At 36.8% G+C, this 23,955-nt stretch overlaps 1 protein-coding gene and 1 long non-coding RNA gene across 2 annotated transcripts in view; both read right to left on the reverse strand.

The window, feature by feature from the left end:
• The window catches only part of cd99 (CD99 molecule), a 25,273-nt gene extending 7,469 nt beyond the window's left edge, over positions 1–17,804 (reverse strand). Inside the window, exons 1-10 of the mRNA XM_007578166.2 lie at positions 17,612–17,804; positions 9,503–9,532; positions 9,354–9,413; positions 8,122–8,154; positions 7,969–8,010; positions 7,810–7,848; positions 6,779–6,826; positions 6,506–6,586; positions 4,261–4,293; positions 3,830–3,850 (exon numbers count right to left, since the gene is read on the reverse strand). Of these exons, the coding sequence (XP_007578228.1) occupies positions 3,830–3,850; positions 4,261–4,293; positions 6,506–6,586; positions 6,779–6,826; positions 7,810–7,848; positions 7,969–8,010; positions 8,122–8,154; positions 9,354–9,413; positions 9,503–9,532; positions 17,612–17,675 (451 nt within the window). The 5' untranslated portion in view covers positions 17,676–17,804. The remainder of the gene's footprint in view (positions 1–3,829; positions 3,851–4,260; positions 4,294–6,505; positions 6,587–6,778; positions 6,827–7,809; positions 7,849–7,968; positions 8,011–8,121; positions 8,155–9,353; positions 9,414–9,502; positions 9,533–17,611) is intronic.
• A 5,333-nt stretch (positions 17,805–23,137) lies between these two features.
• LOC107833844 (uncharacterized) lies at positions 23,138–23,841 on the reverse strand. Its single transcript, XR_001659617.1, has 3 exons — positions 23,755–23,841; positions 23,341–23,485; positions 23,138–23,169 (listed from the first exon to the last, which is right to left on the reverse strand). It is a non-coding gene; the product is annotated as an uncharacterized LOC107833844 (long non-coding RNA).
• Between the last annotated feature and the right edge of the window lie 114 nt (positions 23,842–23,955).

Raw genomic sequence — 23,955 nt, forward strand, 5'->3', positions numbered from 1 at the left:
AGAGAACCTGCACAGACAGAAGCGGACTGTAGGTTAGCATGGCTCTGTTAGCACAGCACTCTGAATGCTGACTATAAGAATGTGAGCTCAGGCTGCAATTCACATGGATCCAAGGTGAGACAACAGATCGGCAGAAATGAGGCATTTCTGTCATGAAGCCATGACAGCAGAACACATAAGCAAAACAAACACAACCCACATTTAAAGTTAGCTAAGTTTTCACCTGTGGCTGCTTTTAGAAGCCACAGGAAGGAGCAGCAACATAAAAGCTTATTAATGGATCTTAACAGCAGCTAGTTTCATTTGTAGGACTAAGCTTACAGTTATGGAAAAAAAGTTCTGACTTAACAAAGGGGCCTGACTGCTGGGCTTAAGGTTCTGCTGAATCAGGAGCTGTCTCACATTTCACTCTGGAAATATAAATTAGCTAAAATCAGTTTTGCAAAAGCTGTAAATCAAAACAAAACCCTGATACATTAATAACCATATTTAACACCACAAGTAGTGGTTAGTTTATTTTCAGAACAAAGTAAACAAATACAAAACATGTAACAAAGTCTGAATCCCACCAAATCATCAGGAGTGTTTTTTTTTTTGTACAGTCTTTGTTACCCTATAAACAAAGAGCTAAAAATATATGAAAGTTTCAATAAAGTAGAGGGCGGTCCCACAATCCAAATCCCAGTGGCCAGATGGGAGAATATCTACTGTATGCAACACATTGTAGTAGGAAAACCCAACCTGAGAGAAACTTCTCATTTTCACCCCACAGGAGCAGAAAACAACCCAAAAGAAAAGTGCAGCCAAGCTGAAACCAGATACTTTGATCAACAAACACATTTTTTTTAATTATTGTCTGAAGTTTAGTCTCACAAAACTTTTCTTGTTTTAGGTCCAGTTAGCATTAGCATAATTATTTCCATTTGCTAACTGCCAGAAAACTTAATGAATTTAATGAATGAATTTTAGAGAATTTTTAACTCTTCTCAAATTAAAAAGTTTACATACACTTGTTTAGTATCGGTTCTTTTAAAATGTATGATTTGAGTCAAACATTTCCGTATCCTCCCACAAACTCACAACATTTTGCTGGAGTTTAAAAGACCCCGATGCTGACCATAAAAATGTATGTAAACTTTTGAGTTTGAAAAAAAATCTCTAAAAAATGTTCTCACCAAGTTTTCTGGTACTTAGCAAATAGCAGAATTATTTGCTAATTATTTCTAATTCTAACTAAGCTACAGCAAGAGAAGTTTGGTCGGATTTAATTTCAAACTGAAAAATAAATTTGTCTTTTTTGTTGACTGTATGTGAACATGTGGTTTCAACTCCAAATACTAAGCAGGGATGGTTCTGTAACCAACAGCGTGGGTCTAACTAATGCTCATGGCAGATTCTGCAGGAGCTCCATCGCCCTCTCTAACAGGGGGTTTAAAACTTTCTTTAAGTTGGACATCCACATAAAGAATTCCTCTGGCATGTTAGCATTTAGCATCTTCAGGATTTGGCCCCACAGAAGATCTGGATCTGCAACGACACACAATCGAAGCAGGGATTTAGCTAGGACAAACCAGACCAAGGCTGGCAACATCAAACTGAACTGAGCCTCACACCAACTCCATCACTGGAGGAAAAACTAAATAAAACTAAGTGGGAACCTCCAACTCACACTTGCTGTCTTGTAATCAGACAAACAGACTTAATACACAAAGATTCCAGTCCAGCCTTCACAGGGAAGCTATGAGGACGTTATTCTGGGTGAGTGAGGAAAACAATCAGCTGTTAAATAGATTCTGTTGGAGGAGAAGCAGGAAATTCCCAAAAAACACTCCAGAAAACACTGATCCAACAGGAAACCATCAACGTGCCCAAAGAGAGTTTACACACACAAAGGCAGGAAGAAGGAGCTCTCAGCTGCATGCTCCAATCACCATGACGATGCACTGATTTCAATTTTCCTGCACATAATGTTGCGCTGCAAGTCGCACATGTAAACGGAGCAGCCTGTGCTGGAGCTGATCAAGACTTGGGGAAATAAAAAGGTCAAGCTTGTTATAGACTCAGTAAGTTTAGGAAGGAGAAGTATGAGTTCCAGCAAATACACAGCCTGATGAAAGTATTCACACCCTCACATTGGCTTCATATGAACAGAGCAGGACCACAATCAGATGGTGGAAAAGGATTATATTCACTACTCCTACATTTACCTACCAATATGCCCAGAGATTTAAAGAGCATTTAAAGAGCTGATATGAGTTACAACATTTAATTTCTCTTTTGAATAAATAAAAGTTTAGGTAGTTCTGAAGAGTTTAAACACAAGTTCCTGGAAAACTTCCTAAGCTAGATTTGTGGATTTATTTCTATTTCTTTTATATATATATATGCTTCTTTGTGTCCTTTGGAGTTTCTGTGCTGATTAATTTTTTTGCGAAGTGATAAAAGCTGGTAGCTCTTGAATTGCTACAAAATAAAGCTATATTTCCTTCAGCCCACTGGCTGCAATGTTGACACGTTGAGACGCCATGAGACCTAAATTCTGAACATCATGGCATGGAGTGCATCCCAGTTTTGCATGTCTGGCATATAACCATTCATTTTATCTTTTAAACTGATTCTATTGATCTTGTGTCCAGACAGAGGGATAATCAGTAGCCCAGCATCATGACCTGTTTGTTCTGAAGATCCTGCAGCTTCCACTTCATCTTCCTCCTCACCCTGACTCTCATCCTGACAGGAGGAACCACAGAGCTCTGTTAGGTTAAAGCTCATCTTCTGGAGTTGGGATATTTTTCCTCCAACAGGTTCCAGAGGAATCACCTCAAACCAGATGTTGGACTAGAATTTATTTCAATGTTATTTGTGAATGTTAGAGCCTCATTTCAACAGTGGAGCTATAAAGGTTGAAAAAGGTTATTTTGGAGAAAGTATCATCAGCATCAATATTTCCACTAAATAAGAGGCAAAAAAAATAAATAAATTTGTTTGATAAAGGAAAAGCCTCAGACTCTGAGCCCAAAACACCAAACTATTTTTTTATATTAGACAATTAATTTAATTTCACATAATTATCGCGGTAGAAGCCATTTGTTTGTTAAATACTTAATGAAACATATTTACCGTGTTTGATGTTTGTTGTAAATGACGTATACTCACAAAGAACGAGGTAATTAGTTCAAGTTTGTCGTTTATTGAACGTTTAGAAACTACAGCGGCTGTAAAGAGCCACAGCAAAGGGAAACAAAGGTAAAACAACCTGAACAGGTGATCAACTCTAAACCACTCGCATCTTTTTATTCTCCATCTCTCTCTGTCGTTTAAGCACACCCATTGCCGTGGCAACCTCCTGCGCTCCACAAGCCGACCAGAGATTATGTTAAAAACATTCAGTCCGTTACGATATTAGGTTTGAAGGTTTGATATTTATTTTGCGATCATTAATAATCCTCCCTGAACACAGCGGTGGTTGATTAGTTCATTTTAAACTCCTGCTCTGCTCATTGTTTTGGTAATGGAACCGAAACGCACAGAATTGAGCAACACCTTGTTGAAACAATAATCACTGAGATTATTATTGTTGTTGGGTCATTAATTTTAACACGTTTTGATGATTTTTTTTTTTTTTTNCTGTCAATTCAAATAAAGGCCACTATAGAGCCAATAAAACCTTTAAAAAAAGAAGTTCTTAAACCTTTGCAGAAGTTTAAGAAGCATAGATTTTATCTGGGCTCTTTATAAAAAAAATTACAAAAAAATGTTCCAATGAGTGGTTCCTCTTTCTAGATGCTGCTTTCATCAGTGTACAGCTCATTTTATAGAAGAGGTTTACCTTGAGATTTACCAGCTCCATCTGTAAAAAAAAATCAGAAACCAAGTCAGTCTGTGTTGTTCAACCCATAATACTCAGGTAAGAAAACATTGGCTTAATCAAAAAAATTATATTGCAGGAAGTAAATTTCAATATAATCAGATAAAGGTCAAATGGTGACATGCTAAAAGTCATCCATCCTCTGAGCTCTCCAGCAGACAGACCACATCCTGGAGAATTATTGATCCAAGTGGACTCTTGGCAGCAAAGTAAAAGACAGTGGCTTAAAAGTTTCTCATCTCACTCTTCAATTTTAATCTTCAGCACTTAAATCCCTGCTCAGTCATCTCAGCAAAACTTAGCACTGCTACAGCTGATAGCATCAGAGCTAAAGAGCAGAAGACTAAACTGCACTAACATGTCCAAACCAAACCAAAAGCACAGCAGCTTACCTTGGTCATCATAGCCAGGGTCCATTGCACGGCCTGGAAGCAGAAGAAGAAGAAAAGTTAGTCAGTTTAGAGATTTTTAGCTTCTACATGAATGGAAGAAGCAAAAATGAAGCTGTTTTATATTTTCTTTTAGAAAACTAAAGTTTGCACTTTGCCTGGATCTATGACTACCTCACAATCAGACCACAGTTTGTGAGACTTAAGGACTGTGTGTCCAGCCAGGTGATCAGCAACGCAGGAGCATCTGTTGATCACCTGGGTCAGCAGGTGATCAGCAACTGTACTCCCAATGTTCCTTTTCACTCTCTACACTTCAGACTTCCACCACAAGTCTGACTTCTGTCATCTATAAAAATACTAAAATGACTGCAGTGTATCAAAGATGGACAAGAGGCTGAGCACAGAGATCTGGAGGACCGCTTTGTGTCATGGTGTGGAAACTATCATCTTAAACGTGAACAAAACAAAGAAGATGATTGTAAACTTCAGTAGAAACAGAATTAGATAAACCCTGTTTCCATCATGGGAGAAGAAGTGGAGGTGGTTGAGGAATATAAATGTCTTGGTGTTCATCTGGACAACAGACTGGACTGGAGATGCAACAGTGAAGCATCTATAATATAAGAAGGAACAGAGTAGACAGGACTTGTGGAGGAAGCTAAGCTCCTTCAAGGTTTGCAGCCAGATGCTGCAGATATTCTGGAAATATGTTGTTGAGAGGATAATCTCTTCTGTCATCTGCTGGGGCAGCAACACCAGAACCAGGAACCTAAAAATGCTCAACAGCCTAATAGAGAAGGATGGTTCTGTTCTGGTTCTATTCTGGTTTTATTTTAGGGATGACTGTGGATCCTGTGGAGAGGATTATACAAAGAAGGATTCTTCATAAAAAGTTATGAACAGCCCTGACCATCCTCTTCATCAGACTGTCTTAGGAAGGCAGAGTGTCTTCAGTCAGAGGCCTCATGTAGCTGTGACACAGACAGCTACAAGAGAACTGTCCTGCCAACAGCCATCATCATGTGCAATAACTCTTTGAAGACTTTGAATTAATAAGTTACAACAGCCCTGAGTCACAACTTTGACTTAATTAACTAGAAACTACTTATTTAGAAAGATATATCAAATGTTGTTCAACTCATATCACCCTAATCTCTTCAAAGATATTTGCTCATGTGCGAATAAAGGGCCGACTAGTAGCAATCAGTAGCAAGCAGAAAGAATATTCCATATTTCCTGGATGACACATCAGTTGTTGGCAAGAACTGCTAATCCACCTCATTTGCTTTGGCTGCTCCTCTTCAGACTAATCCTTTCCTCCCCCCCTCATAATTATGTTTGTTACAGAAAATCCATTGAAGATGACAGAAGTTTAAAGAAAAACAGGCTGTTAGCATGACGATTTGACACATGAAGATGAGTGAGTGAGAAATGGACCAAATGGACCAAATGGACCATGACTAATAATAACTAGAAAACTAGAAAAGGACTGGGTGTTTTTTTTTTTTTTTACTGATTGTGATGTAAATAGCAAGAAGCAAATTACAGTTTGTTACAGATTCCATTTGAAGGCAGATATACACTGAATAAAGACACAAACATTTTTTTCTCACTGTGTGAAGTTAAATCAAATGTAAATGTATCATGTTCGAAATAAATTTCAAATTTCAAATTTCAAACCTAATCTGTCTTGTTTTGGGTTAAATGGAATTACCAAAATTATTTATATTTGCTAAATGCCAGAAAACTTGGCTCCTACATTTTTAATAATCCTGTTCACAACTTCCCTCAAATTCAAACGTTGACAGTGTCAGGGATAATTATCCCTTAAACTCTATGTACTCAGGTTCAACCTTTTGGGTTTCCTTCCACAAACCTCTGATAGGTTAACTGACACATTTGAGATAATTGAAGGAACACCTGTGGATGTATTTTAAGGCCTCACCTGAAAGACACTGCTTTCTTGTTTCACATGATAGAAAAGAAAATCAGCCAAGATATCAGGAAGGGAAGAGAATAAATATGTTTATGTCTCTTTATTCAGTTTATATGCAAGAGTCTGGTTTCAGTTGTGTCACTGCCACACATGTTGGTACCAAATCTCACAGAAATACTCACCTCTCACCTTAGACTGTCAGTCCACATGGTGAAACCAGACTGGAAGCATGAGATTCTGCTCTCCTCAAACCACAGCAGAACATCAACTATCAGCTTCTAAAGACGGTAGACATTCATGTGGTCCTACCTCCAGAGCGTCCTCCATCATCAGGCTTGTAACCATCTTTGCTAACATCCATCAGGTCAGAATCATCAAAACTTCCTCCTCCTGGAGGAAAACAGAGCAGTTCAGGTCCATGTTTGAGTTCCCTCCCACATATCAGGACACATCCATGTTTCCAAGACTCATATTGGTGTTTTAGTCTTTGCATTGTGTCAACTCAGCTTCACAGCTCTGGTTCTGGGCCTCAGTGAGTTGATAAAGCTGCTACACCAGCAGCTGGATCTACTGTCCACTCACCTCCACCGTTTGGATTGTACCCAGGGTTCTTTGGTTTCTCGGTGGGGCCTGCACACAGAGACCAAACGGTCATCAAGATCTGAATAAGCCAGCAATGACAGGAAGAGCCAAATATCTGCCCCACTGTGGAAGTGGATGGAGAATACTTCGATATTTTTATGACTGGATAAGTTGAGCCACTTCTCGTTTCTAGGAAACTGTGAAAAACCTTCATCATGTGACCACATAGAAGGAAGGCATTCTTTAATGAAGTGTGTGAAGGTAACAATCATGGATTTCTTAAAAACTGTTTTTAGCTCTAGAAAGTGAATTTAGTCTGTTTTAAGAATTGTGTTTAGACCAATTAAGATATTTTAAATTTTGTTTTATGTATCAATTGTGCTATAGTAGCTACAAAATGAAGAATATATATCTAGCTGTGGGCACAAATAAAGTTGAAATGGTACACTCTGAAAACAAAAGTGTTGACATCAAATGTAATAAAAAACAATCAGTGGAAGTTGCTTTAATTGACTGTTTTTCCTGTTGAAAGGTCCAGAACTGCAGACATCCACGAAGTAACGTGATTGGTCAATGGTTTAACACATAGCTGTTGAACTAAAACAACACAAGATAAAAATAAAATGTATTGAGAAAGAAGACATTTGTTTTAAGAGTGTACACATATCTTAAATATTAAATCAAGATTCTGCATGTGTGTGATTACAGAGAGGACATCATATCTGTGAAGTTAGAGAAGGGAAGTCTATCACAGAAGGAAATGATTCTGGAACAAGGATTCAGTTCTAGCACTTTTATTCCAAATGTTAATGTTTGCTTGAGACAAGAAGAGCCAAACAACATGACAAGAACAAATTAATGTGATTTTGTATAGCAACTGCGACAAAGACAACTGATTTTGTATATTAGTTGCCTTGATGTACAGTAGTGATCCTAAATGTGAAAAATTGTCCATTTGTTCCCTTTTCCCCCCCTAAGAATCTATAAATGAGGGAAAGCTCCAGGTGTGTAAGGATTTTCACATGGCCTACCTGGTTTGAGAGCGTCCTCCAGGTCAAACCCAAAGCCACCTGCAGCAGGACACACACCCATCAGGTCGCTTTGCCAACATGTAAACAGGTAAACCTGGTTCCAGTTTAGCTTTCAGCTCTCTACATGCTTTAAGAGCAGAGAATGAAACCTCAGCCTACCAGAATCTCCAGAACTTGGCTTTTTGGGAGCAGGCGTTGGATCTGTACAAAAAAAACCTAATGTTAATAATGACATAATAAATGCCACGAGGTAATGAATCCATTGTTAGATGGGTGTTAGGAAAGTTTCTGGAAAGCAAATTTGTGTCTTACCTGGTCCAAAAGCATCGGAGAGGTCCAGCCCACCTGAGGACAGGAGAAGTATTAACATTGCAGGGATTTTTCTATTTGATCACACAACCCGTCTCACATGGAAACAGATTATCCCTGCAGCACAAAACGCCTTTCAGTCATACTGCAAAACACACACTTCATGCAACCTGAGCATACAGGTAAAACAAAGTCCAGTTTCAAACCTGTCTGATGACTTCAGGCTGTACTCTGAGTAAAACATGCTCAACAAACTCAGCCACTGCATAATTTGTTCCACATGTTCTACAGCGTTCAGGAAAATAAAACTACATCCAGCCATATTGGGTCATTCTTCTGTCCAATCAGAAACCTTGATTCACTGCTAACAAGATGAGTTCTCTACAGGATGACACGTCACACTTTGCAGCTACATGAAGTGCATGTGGTTTCATTTATGAAAGGGTAGTCATAGCAACCTGTGCGTGACAACATCTGAGTCATAACATGCAGAAGAGAAAAGCTGGCATTTCAGTGGTTTTCTTGCCTCACCACCCTTGCCTTGAACAAATGCCAATCTGCGTCTGAGTATTCTGAAGTTTTACTTCTGTAGCTTCTCACACACAGCAAGTCACACTCACTGTCCAAAGTCATTTCACACTCTTTGATAGTCCTTTAGAAATCTGTGGAAACACTGAGGACACATAATCCTGAAAAACCTAGCCACAATGCAATTTGACACACTATTGACTGGAGTTTGCAACACAGCCAGACAATCTCATCCCTCAGAGTCTGTCATGTGCCTCGTCTGAATAAGTGACGTAGCTGCAAAGATCAATAGGAGAAGCTGACAAAGCTAAAAGCTGAATTCAATTTGATCCAAAACTAAAAACAATAACTTTTTGCCATGATTATGCATCAAAACAACTGAAAAAAATCCTTTCAGCTGCACAGCATCCAAAACCAGAAGGAATAATTGTCCTAACATGCAATACCTCAACCAAACAATGATGAACAAATCAGACCTAATATAATAGAGCCACTCCAACACGCTGCCTCACCATCAGCAACACAACGTTAGACAGAACTGGTGTTTCCTGCAACAATGCTGTGGTTTAATGTTTCACTTCCTCTAGGATGAAAGCGTAACCTTATCATAACATTGTGTAATGAACAGAAACAGGAAGATAGATGTGGTCTGTTTGGGTTGCAATAATGCATCAACAGGCTGAGATGATGCATGCCAAGATACAAACCATCATTTCCAGATTGCTTCGGAGACTCTGGCTGCTGTTTGGGCTTTTCTGGTGTTGGGTCTAAAACAAATGAAAGTGCATATGCAGAGTTGATGATTCTGCTTCCAGTCATCTAAATTAGCAATGTGCTCAAACAGAAAGTTTCTCACCTGGTCCGAGAGCGTCTGAGAGATCAAATCCTGTATGACAAAGAGTACCATGGTTAGAGTTACACAGTGTTACACACATGTACATATACTGACATAAAATCAGATTAAACTTCTACAGTTTTAGTTATGATCACAAAAATTATTTCATTTGCTGAATGTCAGCCATTTTATTCCTTTTCGTTCCAGAAATGTCCATCCATTTCCTCAGTATTTGGTAGAATTGTCTTCAAACTCTCTGACTTCAGCTTCCAGAATCCTTTAACAACAGTAATTTGGGCCATTCCTCCTGACTGAACTATAGTGCCTTCCTATGACTGAAGTACATGAACCTATCAGAAGCTTACAAAGTCATGACATCAGCATGTGTCAACTACCCAGTTAGGAGCAGACGCAGCACTGTTAGTGTGTGTAACCTTCTGGCATTTAGCCCCTTCAGGTCCTTTGAATATAAAGTAAAAAGAAAAGGTTTAGTTTGCTATATCAGACTGTGAGAAGAACTCAGATCTATCTATAAAAAAAATCTATAATGATAGATTTATTTGGTGGTTCCCATGGCAGCAGTGACTGACGTGCAAAGCAGCTTTAAATAGCATGAGTCATCAGAGAGGGTTCTGCAAGGCTTTCTGGGCGCAAACTATTTAAAGCTGGGAGCTTTGGATACAAAGAGCTGACTCTCCCTGACCAACAGCAAGGGAAACTCTTCTGAAGTGTAAAAACACTTTCAACTCAACTCAAGCTACTCTATTATGATTGAATAGCTAGTAGCAAAGATAAAACATTAAAATCAGGAATTCTAACCTGAACCAGGGTTATGATAGTTTGGTACTTTTCATTATAGTTTTGTTTTATTGCATCCTGACTTTTTGTTTGTCTGACTCAGCTAATTTCAATTAGCTTTTACAGTATGTTTGCAAGTTTTTATTAGTTGTTAAATATTGTTTAGTTTTATAGTTTTAGTTTAGTTTGCATTAGTGATAGTAGTAGTAGTAGTTTGGTAATTTTTGGTGCAGAATTCAAAAGGGTTAAAGTATTATATTGTATTATATTATATTATATATATTATATATATTATAGTGTGATTATGTAGATATTGATTGGGTAATAATGCTCAGCAGAAGATACCATTTTCAAAAAATCTATTCAATTATTGTTGAACAACTGATGGTGTTTTATCCCACCATCAGTTGGGTGGGACTGTTCTGGTAAAGAGCTGCCAGAACATTTATGGAGTACCGTAATTTGCCGACAGCTGATGTAAACTTGTTGTGAGGAAAAAGAAACTATTTCACATCAGTTCGAAAGGCAGAGATCCACAAAAATGAAAATAAAGATATTATACATATAATTTCAGTCTGTATTAGATTAATAGTTCCAGTTACTCACAGTTTTCCACATTATTTACCATTTTTATTCATTTCAGTTACTGAAAATATTTCTCCATTTCAGTCTTTCTTATTTTGTTAGACATAGCTAACTATGCTAACATTGACCTGAACACTGTAGTAAATGGACACAGGATGAATTAAAACAACTTTTCATCTGTTGGACATTTTCTATGCATCTATCTAGTTCTATCCAGAACATCTATGGTACTTTCATGGTCACTGATGTCACCATCTTCAAGATTATGATCCATTTGAACCTTAGAGGTCATTGGTTGTTGATGAGTTAAATATCCTAACAAATAAAACTTGCCTGAAGACACACTTCATATCTGCGTCAGTAATTGTCAACATTAAGTTAAATTTTCAGCTCCAGCAGTGAACGAACCTTACCGACTTAGATCATGTCTGTGGGTAACTGTGTCAACCTCATCCTGCCACACTGTGCAGGAAACTCATGGAGAGGAGAAAGCGTATTGCAAAACTTATCCATCAAATCCCCAGATCCACAACATGACATTTTCAGTATGCCAACAGCTCAGTGGAACCATGCTTATTTGTGGATACAAATCCACAAATAAGCATAGACACAGGGATCTTTCTGTGAAATTTAACTCCAAATTATTCCTCAAAAGTATGCATCTCAAATAGGTATGGGCAATGCTACTTGACACCTTATTGGCTAGTGCTTATATAGCAGTCATTCATTTCCCTTGCACTGATTGGCTGTTCACATGCAATTTATAAAAAACCAGAACCTGCCAGTGTTTTCTCATTAAATTAGAATTACATATTTCACACAAAACATGGCAGAACCCCAAAGGTAAGCCAGTTCTACATTTTATATTTTGACTGTTTCTTCTTTCCTCTGTTCTGTGGTAGGTGAATGCCAACACATCATGGATGGATGGAAGAAATGGTTCCATTAAAATTACAGTGACTTTGCCTAAAACTCTGTCAGAGTTCAACATGTTATCTGACTAACTTCAAGCAGACCAAACATCAGCTGGATGTTTCATAACTCAGCATGGTCTCAGCTGAAGAATATCCTTTTCACAGGAGAGCACCATTTTTCCTTCACTGGTCATGGTTAAGTTTCCAAACAGAACTTGTAACTTCTGTTCGTAGCAGCTCTGGACAGACAACATGATCACTGAAGCCTCATATTCATTCAAACTTTAAGAACAGCGGGTCTGAATCCAGGCTGCAGGTGGTTCTAATCATACACATGATTAGACGCCTCATTGAACGTTGAGTCATTACCATCTTGAATGTGCAGTGGCGTGATCAGAGGTCCCAATTCATGTGCTGTGTGGCCTTGTTTCAACCGTCTTACAGTACCAACCACATCCACTGGCATTACCTTTCACAGGTAAGGATGAAAGAAAATAACGGAATTTTACAAGCAGAATTCCTTGATCTTGTGGACAGAAACTAGCTTCTAACCAACCAGGAAATATTTCCAATAAAACTAAATTGCCCAGAAGTGTCTCCTCTCACACATTGTTTAAACTGTTTGTAGCAGAGTTAGAATATCATACTGTAACAAAAGCTGTTTTCCTGAAAATAGTAAGAAAAATATGTAGCTGATTTATCAAAGTTCATTGTCTTTACAATAAAATTCCCTCCAAAAATTAATTTGTTGAAATGACAAATGCACATAGAATTGTGGAGTTGTGTAAATATGTTAATGAATACACCCCTCAAGGTGTGTGTGTTCTTCAATGTCAATACAAAAACAACATATCAGAATCAGTGGTATCAAATGTAAACATGCTCTGTATTCAGAAAGCCCTGAAAACAACTAAATAATTGCATGAAAATGCTAGAAACACTCCCGTTAGTGCTTTTTTTGATTCCCCAATAAATTAGGGTGTGTGAGAGAATGTGTCACTGACAGGTATCAATGTAAAATACTTTGTCGAACGGCGCTTTATCAAGTTCAGTCAATTTACTTGTATTAGCTTACTGGAAGATACACCATATCCAAAATGGCGAACACTGAGTCATATCACAGCATGGGCCAGCCTGCTCAATGAGCTGTTTACATTTTCATGTCTATGGTTCTAATTGTCTTCAGCATTTAGAAGATGGGCTTTAAGACTTCATAAGAACCAGTAACCCAGGCAGTAGAGCGGGCCATGCCAGGGTGAACCCTAACAGATCCTTTTTTAAGTAGGATCTGCTTGGATTTGTTCTGCTTTTGGTGAACAGTTTTTGGGATTTGTATGGTGCTTTCAGCACACAAGCATGGCTAAAGTATCTGATCTAAACATAAATATTCTGCTTGAATGAAATTTGGAAAGTTTTTGCACACTGATTGATAAAGATTTTAAAGCATACAACAGCAGTAACAAAGTATTTATTTATACGCTGATAATGACGTTATATTTTTGTTTGTATTTTGCTTCTAGGCAGCAAAACTAGGTTTTTGATATCTTCATCATTTAATTAAGTTTCATTGTGGTCATGTACAGCAAAACATGACTTCCTATTTAATGTAAATTAAATAATGTCACATTTGTGACATGTTAAGACAAAAGTGCAAGTCCTGTGTTCAATGATGCATTTAATGGAACAGAATCTCCTACATTATATTTAATTATTCACATGATCACAGAGCCTGCTTTGATCCTGGTCTTTAGATTGTATTGCAGATGAAGGTGTGGCAGCGTGACCGGAGTCTGGGGACGCTTGAACACATCTTCCAGATGTTCTACTGAATAAATTCAATTCAAAATCAAAAATACTTTATTTAACTGAAAGAGAAATTAAAGGCAGGTGCTTTGTTTCCACAGACTGCCCACATGTTTGAATGGTTGGGTGTGCAGCAGCAGGTGGAAATGTTACATATTTGCCTTTTTATGTAGTGTGAAAATCATGAGTAGTCCTCTGTAGTAGACATATCACAGTATTATTGTTCCAAGCAAATGCTAAAACCGGTCAAACAACATGCTGGGATCAAAGCTCCAGGGAAAAAAGGAAGGGGGAAGGCTAGAGGTGCGTAATTTTCATATCTTGAGAGACTTGTCTCCCTCTAAATATCTTGATTTCCAGATCTACTATCACAACTTTTTAAACATTAACACAGGAGATGGATGTTTTTATTATGGGGTTTGTAAAGGAAAATAAATCAGCAAGAAGGCAACCTAAAGTCAGGACTCATAGAGGGAAAAAATGTAGTTTCTCAACATCACTCATCTAAATCTTTATGAGATGTCTTTATGAGTGAAGATAAGTAAGTAAAACTTGGTCTGGTTGGAATTCAATCTTGTGCCAAGGCCATCCGAGGAAAATGGAAAACAACACAAGATGCCACAAGCATTTTGCTTCAGTTTGCTGTTCTCTTCTTCGGTTTTTACAACAGAAAACTTCTTTTCTGAGTGGCTTTTATTTAAACTAAAAGTGATGCTTTTCAGCAGTGGGTGTGAAGTGGTCCTTGACCACAGTTTGAGTGGCCACCTGCGCACACACCTGCTGAAGGTTAGTCAGTCCGAATTTTTACTTAGACTAAAAATATGAACCAATGGGACTTTTTTAACTTAATGTAGTTTAAGCACAGACATTTGGATCATTTGGTCAACCCCAAACACGTTTGAAACACTTTCAGTCATCAACAGTGCAAGTTATGTTAAAGTCTTTTCAAGTCTGAATGAGTGAGTTACCTTCTGGTGGTGAACATACAGTGTTTGTACTGTTACTGTCAGCCATGTTTCCACCTGCTGCCTGGACCACTCTCTAAACCAGCTTCAAGCACTTTATCAGAAATAGCAGCAATTTCAAGCCACAAATTATTAAAGTTGTTCAATTTTTCAGCTGATTAGCCTCACCTTTAGCCTTGTGGCTTTGACCTGATGGATAAATAAAGCATGAGGAAAACCGAGATGGTGGGCTTGTAGGAGAGCACATGCAGTCACTGAAATCTTTAACATAGATTATTAAAAATCTGGTGTTAAGGTAAACCTTAGTGATGTGATCCAGAAGTTTAAGCAGATGGCATTTCCCTCCACTGTAGCTAATGATAAACCACCCAGATGGTAGTCCACAAAAACGACAAAAATTTCTAAAAAATCTCCACCACAAAGAAAAATAACTGAAACAAAATCTAAACAGATGGAGAAACCAGCTGCAATATTCTAACAGATAACCTTGGATTCAGAGTAGCAGTAGCAATCTATACGAGGCACCATGATGCAAAAAACTGAATTTAATTCAATTCAAAAATAATTGAAACAAAATTTAATTTTAAGCCATTATTAAACATCATAACAACTGTCCAAAAGTAAGACTGAATGAGAAAAATATCCTTTCAGCTGCACAGTACCCAAAACCAGAGGGAAAAATTGTTCTAGCATACGATGCTTCAAACCAAAAACTGACAAAAGTTTACAAAAAGAAGTCAAACTGTCATGAAAGCCACAGTCCTAGAAAACAGAACTCTCAGAAGCAGCTTCATTGAATAGCAGAGCCACATGAAAAGGTGGTTTATAAAGATTCATGTTGGAAAAAGACAAAGACATAAGATAAGGATGGTCCAGAGACTTTGTATGGAGAGTAACAAAAGAATGGAAGTTTCTTCATCATAACAAGCAGAGTGGTTCCTTTTCATGAAGAGAAGAAACTATCGGCCTGACCTGGCAGATATCCTGCAGTTAGCAGCAGCTACGCCCATACATGGGTGTAGTGGCATTATTGCTTTGCTCTCCTCAGGATTTAGATTTCACCAGTTTTCAATCCGTCTCTTTCATGTAGAAGTTGATTTCAAATATCAGTTTCATCAGGAGCTTATGTCTCTTTCAATCTCTGTTGCTAATTGTTATGAATTTTAAACTGGTTCATCAAAGACATCACTCAGAAGAAAGGCCATTTGTTGACGTGCAAAAACTGTAATGCTGATTTTTCTCCCGGAAACATATTTTGATACTAAACTTAAGAGATCTCTGTTAACCATGGAACAGAGATCCATAGTTAACAGATGATAACAAGTACCCTCAGGTGTACTTTTTATCATCCACCATAAATATGTAACTTTTGTTATTTGGAAGAGAAATTTATCTAATTTTCAAATTCTATTCACTTCCTTCCAACTTGAGAGCTGCAAAATAAACTAAACACTTTAACAAATTTAACAACACTTTCCCTCCATTAACCATTATTAACCATTAAATAAAAGGGAATTAAATAAAGACAAGCCAACAAAAAATATCCAGTTTTACATGCAAAGGAATTAAAATCCAAAAAGATCTTAAATACACCTGGATAAACGATCTGTTGAGATCTTTCTAAAGGAGCATTTATATGGTCAATAAAAGGAAAGCTGAATGTACGTCAGTGCTGACCCTCTGTAAATGTATTGCCAGCTTTTATAGGAAATGTTATGATTGATGACCTGATTGATTTACCTAAAAAGGCCAGCTAAGCGTTTCTTTGATGCATGTCTTTCCCCCAATGAAATGAAATACAAAGGTTAACATCCATGGATATCCAGAGAAATCTAATGAAGCAAGTCATTATCCCTCTAAGCCTGATATATTATTGATAATATAATAAATGGTTTTGTGAGACACAGCAGCTGTAATATTAGACTTGTTCTATAACTTATTGATGATGCAGATGTTGTGAGCTCAGAGGTTTGAGGTTTTATTTCTTGCAACAAAGAATCCAAAACAGTCAAACACAGTTCACCATGTCAGACACTAAACGTTTTTTAGCTCCAGGTTGTGAAGACATAACCAACGATATAATCTCCTACCTGCAGAAATATCTTTTTGAAGGAATATTGTCAGAGAATGTAAGGTCTGCCAGCATGCTGATGACACAGTTTTGTTTTTTAAAGATTAAACTCAACTATTCTCTCAGCTTCATGAATGATCCATGATTGCTCTAGTCTAGATTACTTGTAAACTGTTTCCATTCTGTCCTTTAACAAACAAAAAAACACACACAAAACTCTTCTGTACAAGAACTTAAATATACTTTTGATGAATAAATCACTTTTTCCTCTTAAATGCTTCTACAGACTAAAAGGTTTTGTGCTTCATTTTATGATTCAGAGATCTGTGTTCCTCTTCTCAGAAATAAACCTTTACAACTTATTAACGTTTCACTTTAAAAATGGTACTTGGTAACTTAGTTTCTAAAGTTTTCATTCAACTTTCTGACTACAATAAAGATCCGTCCCAATCTTCTTTGACACTTGAGATTAAATTAAAATATCAAACAACACAGAAATCCAGAAAAAAAATTAAATTACTCAGAGCATATACAACTGTTCAAATAACACAATGTAAACTGGAAAATGGCTGCACTTCAAAATTATCTATAGAATAAACTTCGTTAAAGGAAACCCATGTACTAAACAAAACACTAAAACTCTCCCAACTTCTTGCAGAGGAACAACGTAGATCCACCTAAATCCTCCTTTTCTATTCAGAACTGCTGTGTTACTGTAATCAGTTCCAGGATTTTATTTATGTACCCTATAAAAACTGAAGCATGAAGCTGAGCGCAAAAATAACCTAATGGAAAAATCAGCGCTCACTTTGATTAACTCCTACTTTCCCCCATTCTTTCATCCTGCTACTTTGTTTCTGTGATAATAAAAGTTTCTGATGGATACACTTATTTATTTTTTGTCTGTCTGTCTCAACAGACAACGCGCCTGCACTAAAACATTCTGAATCCCCCCACAAAGAAAGAGACTAAAAGTTTCAAACAGCAAACTCACCATCCTGCGTTAATGTTGCAGTGATGAGCAAAAGAAGGAAAAGTATCCGTAGACAAAAATTCATCCTGAGGCCGGGTGGAGATACTCCTGAAGTTTTTATTGGTTTTGATCCAGTACTCGTGAGCTCCGAGGATTTGTGGCCACCAGTCTGTTTCCCTGCGCTGAGCCGAGTTGAAACGGGTATAGAGTTACACTGTGAGTCAGCGCGGCCTCTGCAGCGGGTTGGGTGTGTCAGCCAGAGAGGGCGTGGTCCGGTCCGCCAACACACTGAGTCACCGAGTTCTGCCAACCATCACGTGTTGGTTTAATAACACAGTGATGGCTCTGACTGACAGGCGGTGAAGGTCGAAGAAAGACTTTTGGTTTTTAATGAAAACGAACATGGCTAACGGTTATGAGGGGCAGTTTAGGACAAAATCTATGTTTTGTCTCTCACACACTACGAAAGACTCACGCACACTCAAAAAATACTCAAATTGCGCACACACATACAATATTTCTCTAACACTCATACACAAAATACAATTGCGCACATACAATACTAAAATATAACACACGCAAACAACTTTTTGTCTTAGTCACAAGACTAAGATTGCACATATAAACTAATAAAATCAGTGATTCTTGAAAATAGGGACAAAACAGGTCCTATGCATAAAGCACAAAATTTGAATAAAATATACACAAAATATAATTTTTTCAAATATCTGACTCAACTAACCTGGGCCATGTCAGCACAACAATTAATATTTTCCAGGTATTTGCTGATTTTTTTTTAAATTATTTTAACCATTGTAGTCGGTGGATGATGCCTGTAAAAGCCCTTGTCCAGGAGCAGAACTCAACACATTATAATAGTTTAAAATAATTAAAGAAATACTAAAATTATATATTGTGACAATTAAGTATAAGTAGTCATATAAATAATTATAGAGGTATCAATAAATTGAATTACAATCATTTTTATATATTTTCCAACTCCAATGAAATTTGTCCCTAGTTTTTGTCAACACCGTCAGAAATAAAAAGAATGTAGAAAAATCAGGCATTATTGGGGGGCACCAGAACTTCTGAGGACCCCATGACGTCATCTTTTTTCTTCCTTTGCTCAGAGGGCTAGTTAGCTCTGTTTAGCTTAAGTTATTCTTTAGTTTCTTCTTCTGTTTTATTCCTAAGTTGCTTGTCACAACCATGATGTGTCAACACCATAACTGACAATTTACAAAACTTTGATGACATTTTGTGATATAAAAGCTTAATTTTGGTATAATGTAAAGATTTCATGGACCTGATGAGCTACAATATGGCCTCCTTCAGAATAACATCATATAAATTCAGGTAGTTTGGCTTTTTTTCAACTCCATCAGAGTTTTTCTGAGTCTTTCAGTGAAATTGTTGTCAAATCTCACTTAAATGTGCAATTAATTCATTTTAATGTATTTTACATGAATTGCATTACTTCACATGTATCAAGTTTTTCATTTTATTCACTAGTTGGTCACCACCTTCAGTTCTGTCAACTCCATCAGATGGCCTTTTTGTTGTTTTTGGTTTTAAATAATATTTCTTTTGTTTCTTGAGAAGCGTTTGTCTGTAAAATTGTAAAATTAGTAAAAATATCACTAATAAGGTCATTAAAAATTATTTTTTATTTATTTTTGTCAGATGGTGATGTCAACGTTCTAGGTCANTTCTTTTGTTTCTTGAGAAGCGTTTGTCTGTAAAATGAGTAAAAATATCACTAATAAGGTCATTAAAAATGATTTTTTATTTATTTTTGTCAGATGGTGATGACAACGTTCTAGGTCAGGTCGATTAAAAATGTAATTTAAAAAAAAATGTTGCAATTGAGAGCCTGTACCTTAGCATCTTTACATTTCCTAAACATTATTTGTCATATTTGCATACATAAGGTTGAGAAGAAATAAAAAAAATTATGGAAAAATTAAAACCCATTTTGTCCCTATTCTCAAGAATCACTGAAAAATAGACTCATTATTTTGTATGTGAGCGACTCAGTTTCGTATGTATGAGAGGTGTCACGGAAGAGGCGGGGCATAATTTGAAGATCTGATCTTCGCATGTGCTCACAGTGTGAGCGGCGTTTAGCTCAAGGTTAATCTGATTTATGAACGCTAATTTCGGCCAGCCATTCTCTACCGCTCCCTGCTCAAGGGCTTGTCGGTTCACATGGGGCTCTACTCAGGCGTAAGCAGCCTTAGAACTGGAATAAGCCATAGATTTTGTCCTAAACAGCCCCTCATAAAAGGATGTAATATTGTCTTTCAAAAAAGAACATCTTGAACTTTCCCACATTTTAAAACTATTTTGTTTCTGGCCAGATGTTTGTTGGGAACATTAGTACTCAGACACTTAAAGGTGCTTATGTAACTTTTAGAAAACATATTTTCTTACATATTTGTTAAAACTGTTTCCCTTCACCTCCTTGCTCTCTGCCAGGGTGTAGCTAACATAACCTGTCATGAATGCTCAAACTAGTTAGCATAACCACTGACGAGGGCGAATAAACAGCTGTCCTGTAACAGTAAGTTGTTTCTTCTTTAGTATATTAAGTAGAGTACATGAGCTTGATTGACAGCGCTAAGACACTCAAACAACCAATACTGGCTACAAAGTTTTGCTTGTACAACCAGGAGCAGCTGATTAGCATCTCAAAAGCTCAAATAAAATATTCCTCTTCAGATTTGTTGCAAGACTAACTGTGATAAAGATCCCTCCTGTCCAACATCACCACCACAACGGCTCTCTGAAGATACCCGAGTTATGAAGACATTTAATATTCCTTTTGGATAAATAAAATATTTTTTAATTCATTTTAATTTAATTTGTCTTTCACTTCATAATTTACATCAACTGTTGAATAGGACAGATAATTTAAGATATATGGCTTTTCCTTTGGAAGTAGCCATAGTAATTTAAATAGATCTTTGTCATTTTTTCCCTTTTTTCTGCTGTTTACGTTTCAGAGTCATGAAAAATTAAGATTGGGAAAGACTAACTTAGACCCAGGTTACTGGGATCTTCAGATCTGGGATGCATTAGCTATGTCATCTGTCCACATGGTGGCACTCTCTGCTCAAAAATAAGTCATTTCTGACAGTAACTCCTGATTCAGGAACAGTTTCTTATAAGTGGGAATCATAACGTCTTTATATTCTGATCCACTTTAATGCAGTGGCTCTGATTAAACGGTGCTGAATACAGATGTTACATATGGGGCTTTAACTATCCCTTCAGAAACAGTTGCTTTAGATCACATGTATCACCACTCATTTCATACAGGTGTTCAGGATGATGTGTAAAAGTACTAGAAGTAAAGTTATTGAGAAAGTCTGGATTTTGAAACAATTTTTGGATTTTTATTGATAAACACACATGACTGACAGCTTTACCTGGGCGCAGGGCATCCTCTAGTTTGAATCCAGTCATCTGATTATAGAAAATACATCAGACAGTTAATAATTAGATAATTCATTTCATTTTAACTTGAAAATATTTGGGTTTATAGAGAATCATCCAAGTACATTCACATTCATACACAGAGCAGCAACTTAGGGTTCAGTTCTTCTCCCAGGATCATCAACACATACCAGAACTGAACCCACATCTTTTAGACTGCAGGAAAACTACATTTCCCTTTGAGCCACAGTTACTCTATGCAGGGCTCATTCTAAGGATCATAGTTTGTGTCAAATTTTGAGAAAGTACTGGTAATCATGATGATTTTTTTCATGTTCATATACAGTGTTTTCAGTTTGGAAACACAAAAGGTTGTGACTTCTGTCTGATATATCTCACACTGTATGAAGTCAGGATGAGGGTGTGTTCTGATTTATCTTAATATAATCTGGAGGAGATCAGACTCACTTCCTCCAGATGGCTTAGAAGTTTGTGGACCTGAGAATAAGAACAGACTGGGTCAGCTTCACATGATGTTAATCCAAACTGCAGCACTGAAGCACATCTTCATCCATATTCATCTCCCATCCTTCAGTAACATGAAACATCAAAGACTCCTGAGCTAATCAGTGGGATTAACCTGTTTTCAGAGCGTCTGCCAGATTGAACCCAGAGCAGCTGAACATGAAGAAGATTTTAAAAAAGCACACATTTAGACAGGGACGAATACTTTAACCAAAAATCAAGTTAAATTAAATGCAGTTGGATTCACTGACTTGCTGTTGGGGGGTTAGTTGGCTCGGTCACTGAGGAGTGTCCTGTAAAAAAGAAATGTCTTAGAGAAACATTCTGAGTCATTGACAGCTCAGAACACACAACAGCTGTCCTTTTATTAGCTCAGCAATTAAGCTTCATCTCTCTGGCTACAGCAGAACAAGGATTTGTTTGTCTTGCAGTAGATATTAAACCCATTTTAAACCCTGGTAAAAAAAAAAAAAAAAAGTATACTTTAGTATACTTTTATCAATGTACTTCAACTGTACTATTTTGGAACAACTTATTTTGTACTAAGTATACTTTAGTAGTATTTAAATTGTTTAAAATTACAATTAATAGTATACTTTAGTATACTATATGTACTTTTTGGAACAACTTCAAGTATACTTAGTGTACTTATACTTTTTAAATTTCATATTTCAGAACTTTATTACATTTTGATATAATTATTATATTTTGAGTATTATATTATGTCTCAAAATTATATTAAATATATATATATATATTAAATATACTTCAAATATACTATTAATATAATAATGTATTTAAATTACACTTCATTTTTATTTTGGATTCGCTGCTATTGATAAACTACAATTTTAATTACTCTTAATTTGTCTTTATTCCTACGTAACTATTTTATACATGACATGCATAACTACACTACAGTACTTACATTGTTTTAGGCTAAAATTACATGGAAAGATTAATTACACAAGATGCCCAAGGTAATTCAAATATTTTTTTATTACAGACATTTTAAAATTGTCCAATTTTACTCACAACTTTATGAACTTTACATAAATTATCAGTTTACACATCAAAAGTGAACACAATGAACATGAAAATTTAAGTGACAATAAAACATGAAAGTGAGGATCAATGGCAGAACATTCCAGTTCACTGCACCTACAGAATCCTACAAAAAAGAACAATAGAGCAATTAAACAGAGAAAGCATTTGCATTTAAAGAGAACAGAAAAATGGCAAATAAAAAAATGATATTTACAATTTCAAGACGTTGTGGATTCGCCATGTATGTGACATCATCAGAACTGATGATGATTGGGACCGGATGCCTCGGGTGGAAAAACATTTCTGGGTGTTTTCTTTGCCTGTTTATGTTAGGAGTAGAAAAAAATAGTCAGCAATGTCATAGAATCAGCTGATGTTGGCATTAACTATGAAGCTGTTTTAAGTGTGGACTTAAGGAGACAAACTACCTTAAAATCTTTCCATCCATGATCTGAACACACTGATCCTTGCAGGGTGGTGAGGGGGGCTGGTGGTGCCCATCTCCAGCAGCCATCAGATGAGAGGCAGGGTTCACCATGGACAGGTCACCAGTCCATCACAGGGGCCTGAAAGCCAACAACAAATAATAAAAGAAAGAGAAATGTTAGATTAACAAGGGGAAAAATTCTTTCCAGTTACCTTTAAATCAAATCATGTTTATTAAGCACTTAGTGTTGGAAACAGCAGTTTTTGCTGTTGAAACTGTAGCTAGCTCCTCATTGAAAAAACAAACTTACATCATTAAGACGATGTGGAGGTTCATCCTCAGAGCTGGTTGGTGATCTGGTGGAGTCAGAGCTTCTTCTGAGACAGGAAGGTCTTTAGGTTTTCTAACACCTGATCTCTCTGGCTTCCTCTTTCATCTTCATTTGCTTAGTTAGACTGAAAACATATGTTGAAGATAAAAACATTGATGAACGAGTTAGAACGACAACCTCACAATATCAAAGTCTCTCTGTCATATGGAGCTTAATTAAAACCAGGTCAGTTTATGAATTATAGTATAAGTCGCAACAAACAGCCTCCATGCAGTTATAACATGAAGCTGAATGATTCCTATGGTAATAATCATACAAGTCACAATAAAATTGATAAAATAATTATTTAAGAAACCAACGTAAGTCATATATCTTCACTGCACTGTTTATAACCACCAGTTAGCAACACGTTAGCAGCCTTCGTCCATCCGGGCTCCTTTTGTGACACACATTTCATTTCTATCGGTTGCTGTCCCGTTGTGTTGTGTCCAACTCGGATTAGGACGTCACCAGCTTGAATTTACCAAAATTAATAACTATTGTCAAATGGGGGGGCTAGATTTTCTGACCTTTTCTACTTTAAATAATACACTC

Source organism: Poecilia formosa, unplaced genomic scaffold, assembly GCF_000485575.1.
Source record: "Poecilia formosa unplaced genomic scaffold, Poecilia_formosa-5.1.2 Scaffold469, whole genome shotgun sequence".
Lineage (NCBI taxonomy): Eukaryota > Metazoa > Chordata > Actinopteri > Cyprinodontiformes > Poeciliidae > Poecilia > Poecilia formosa.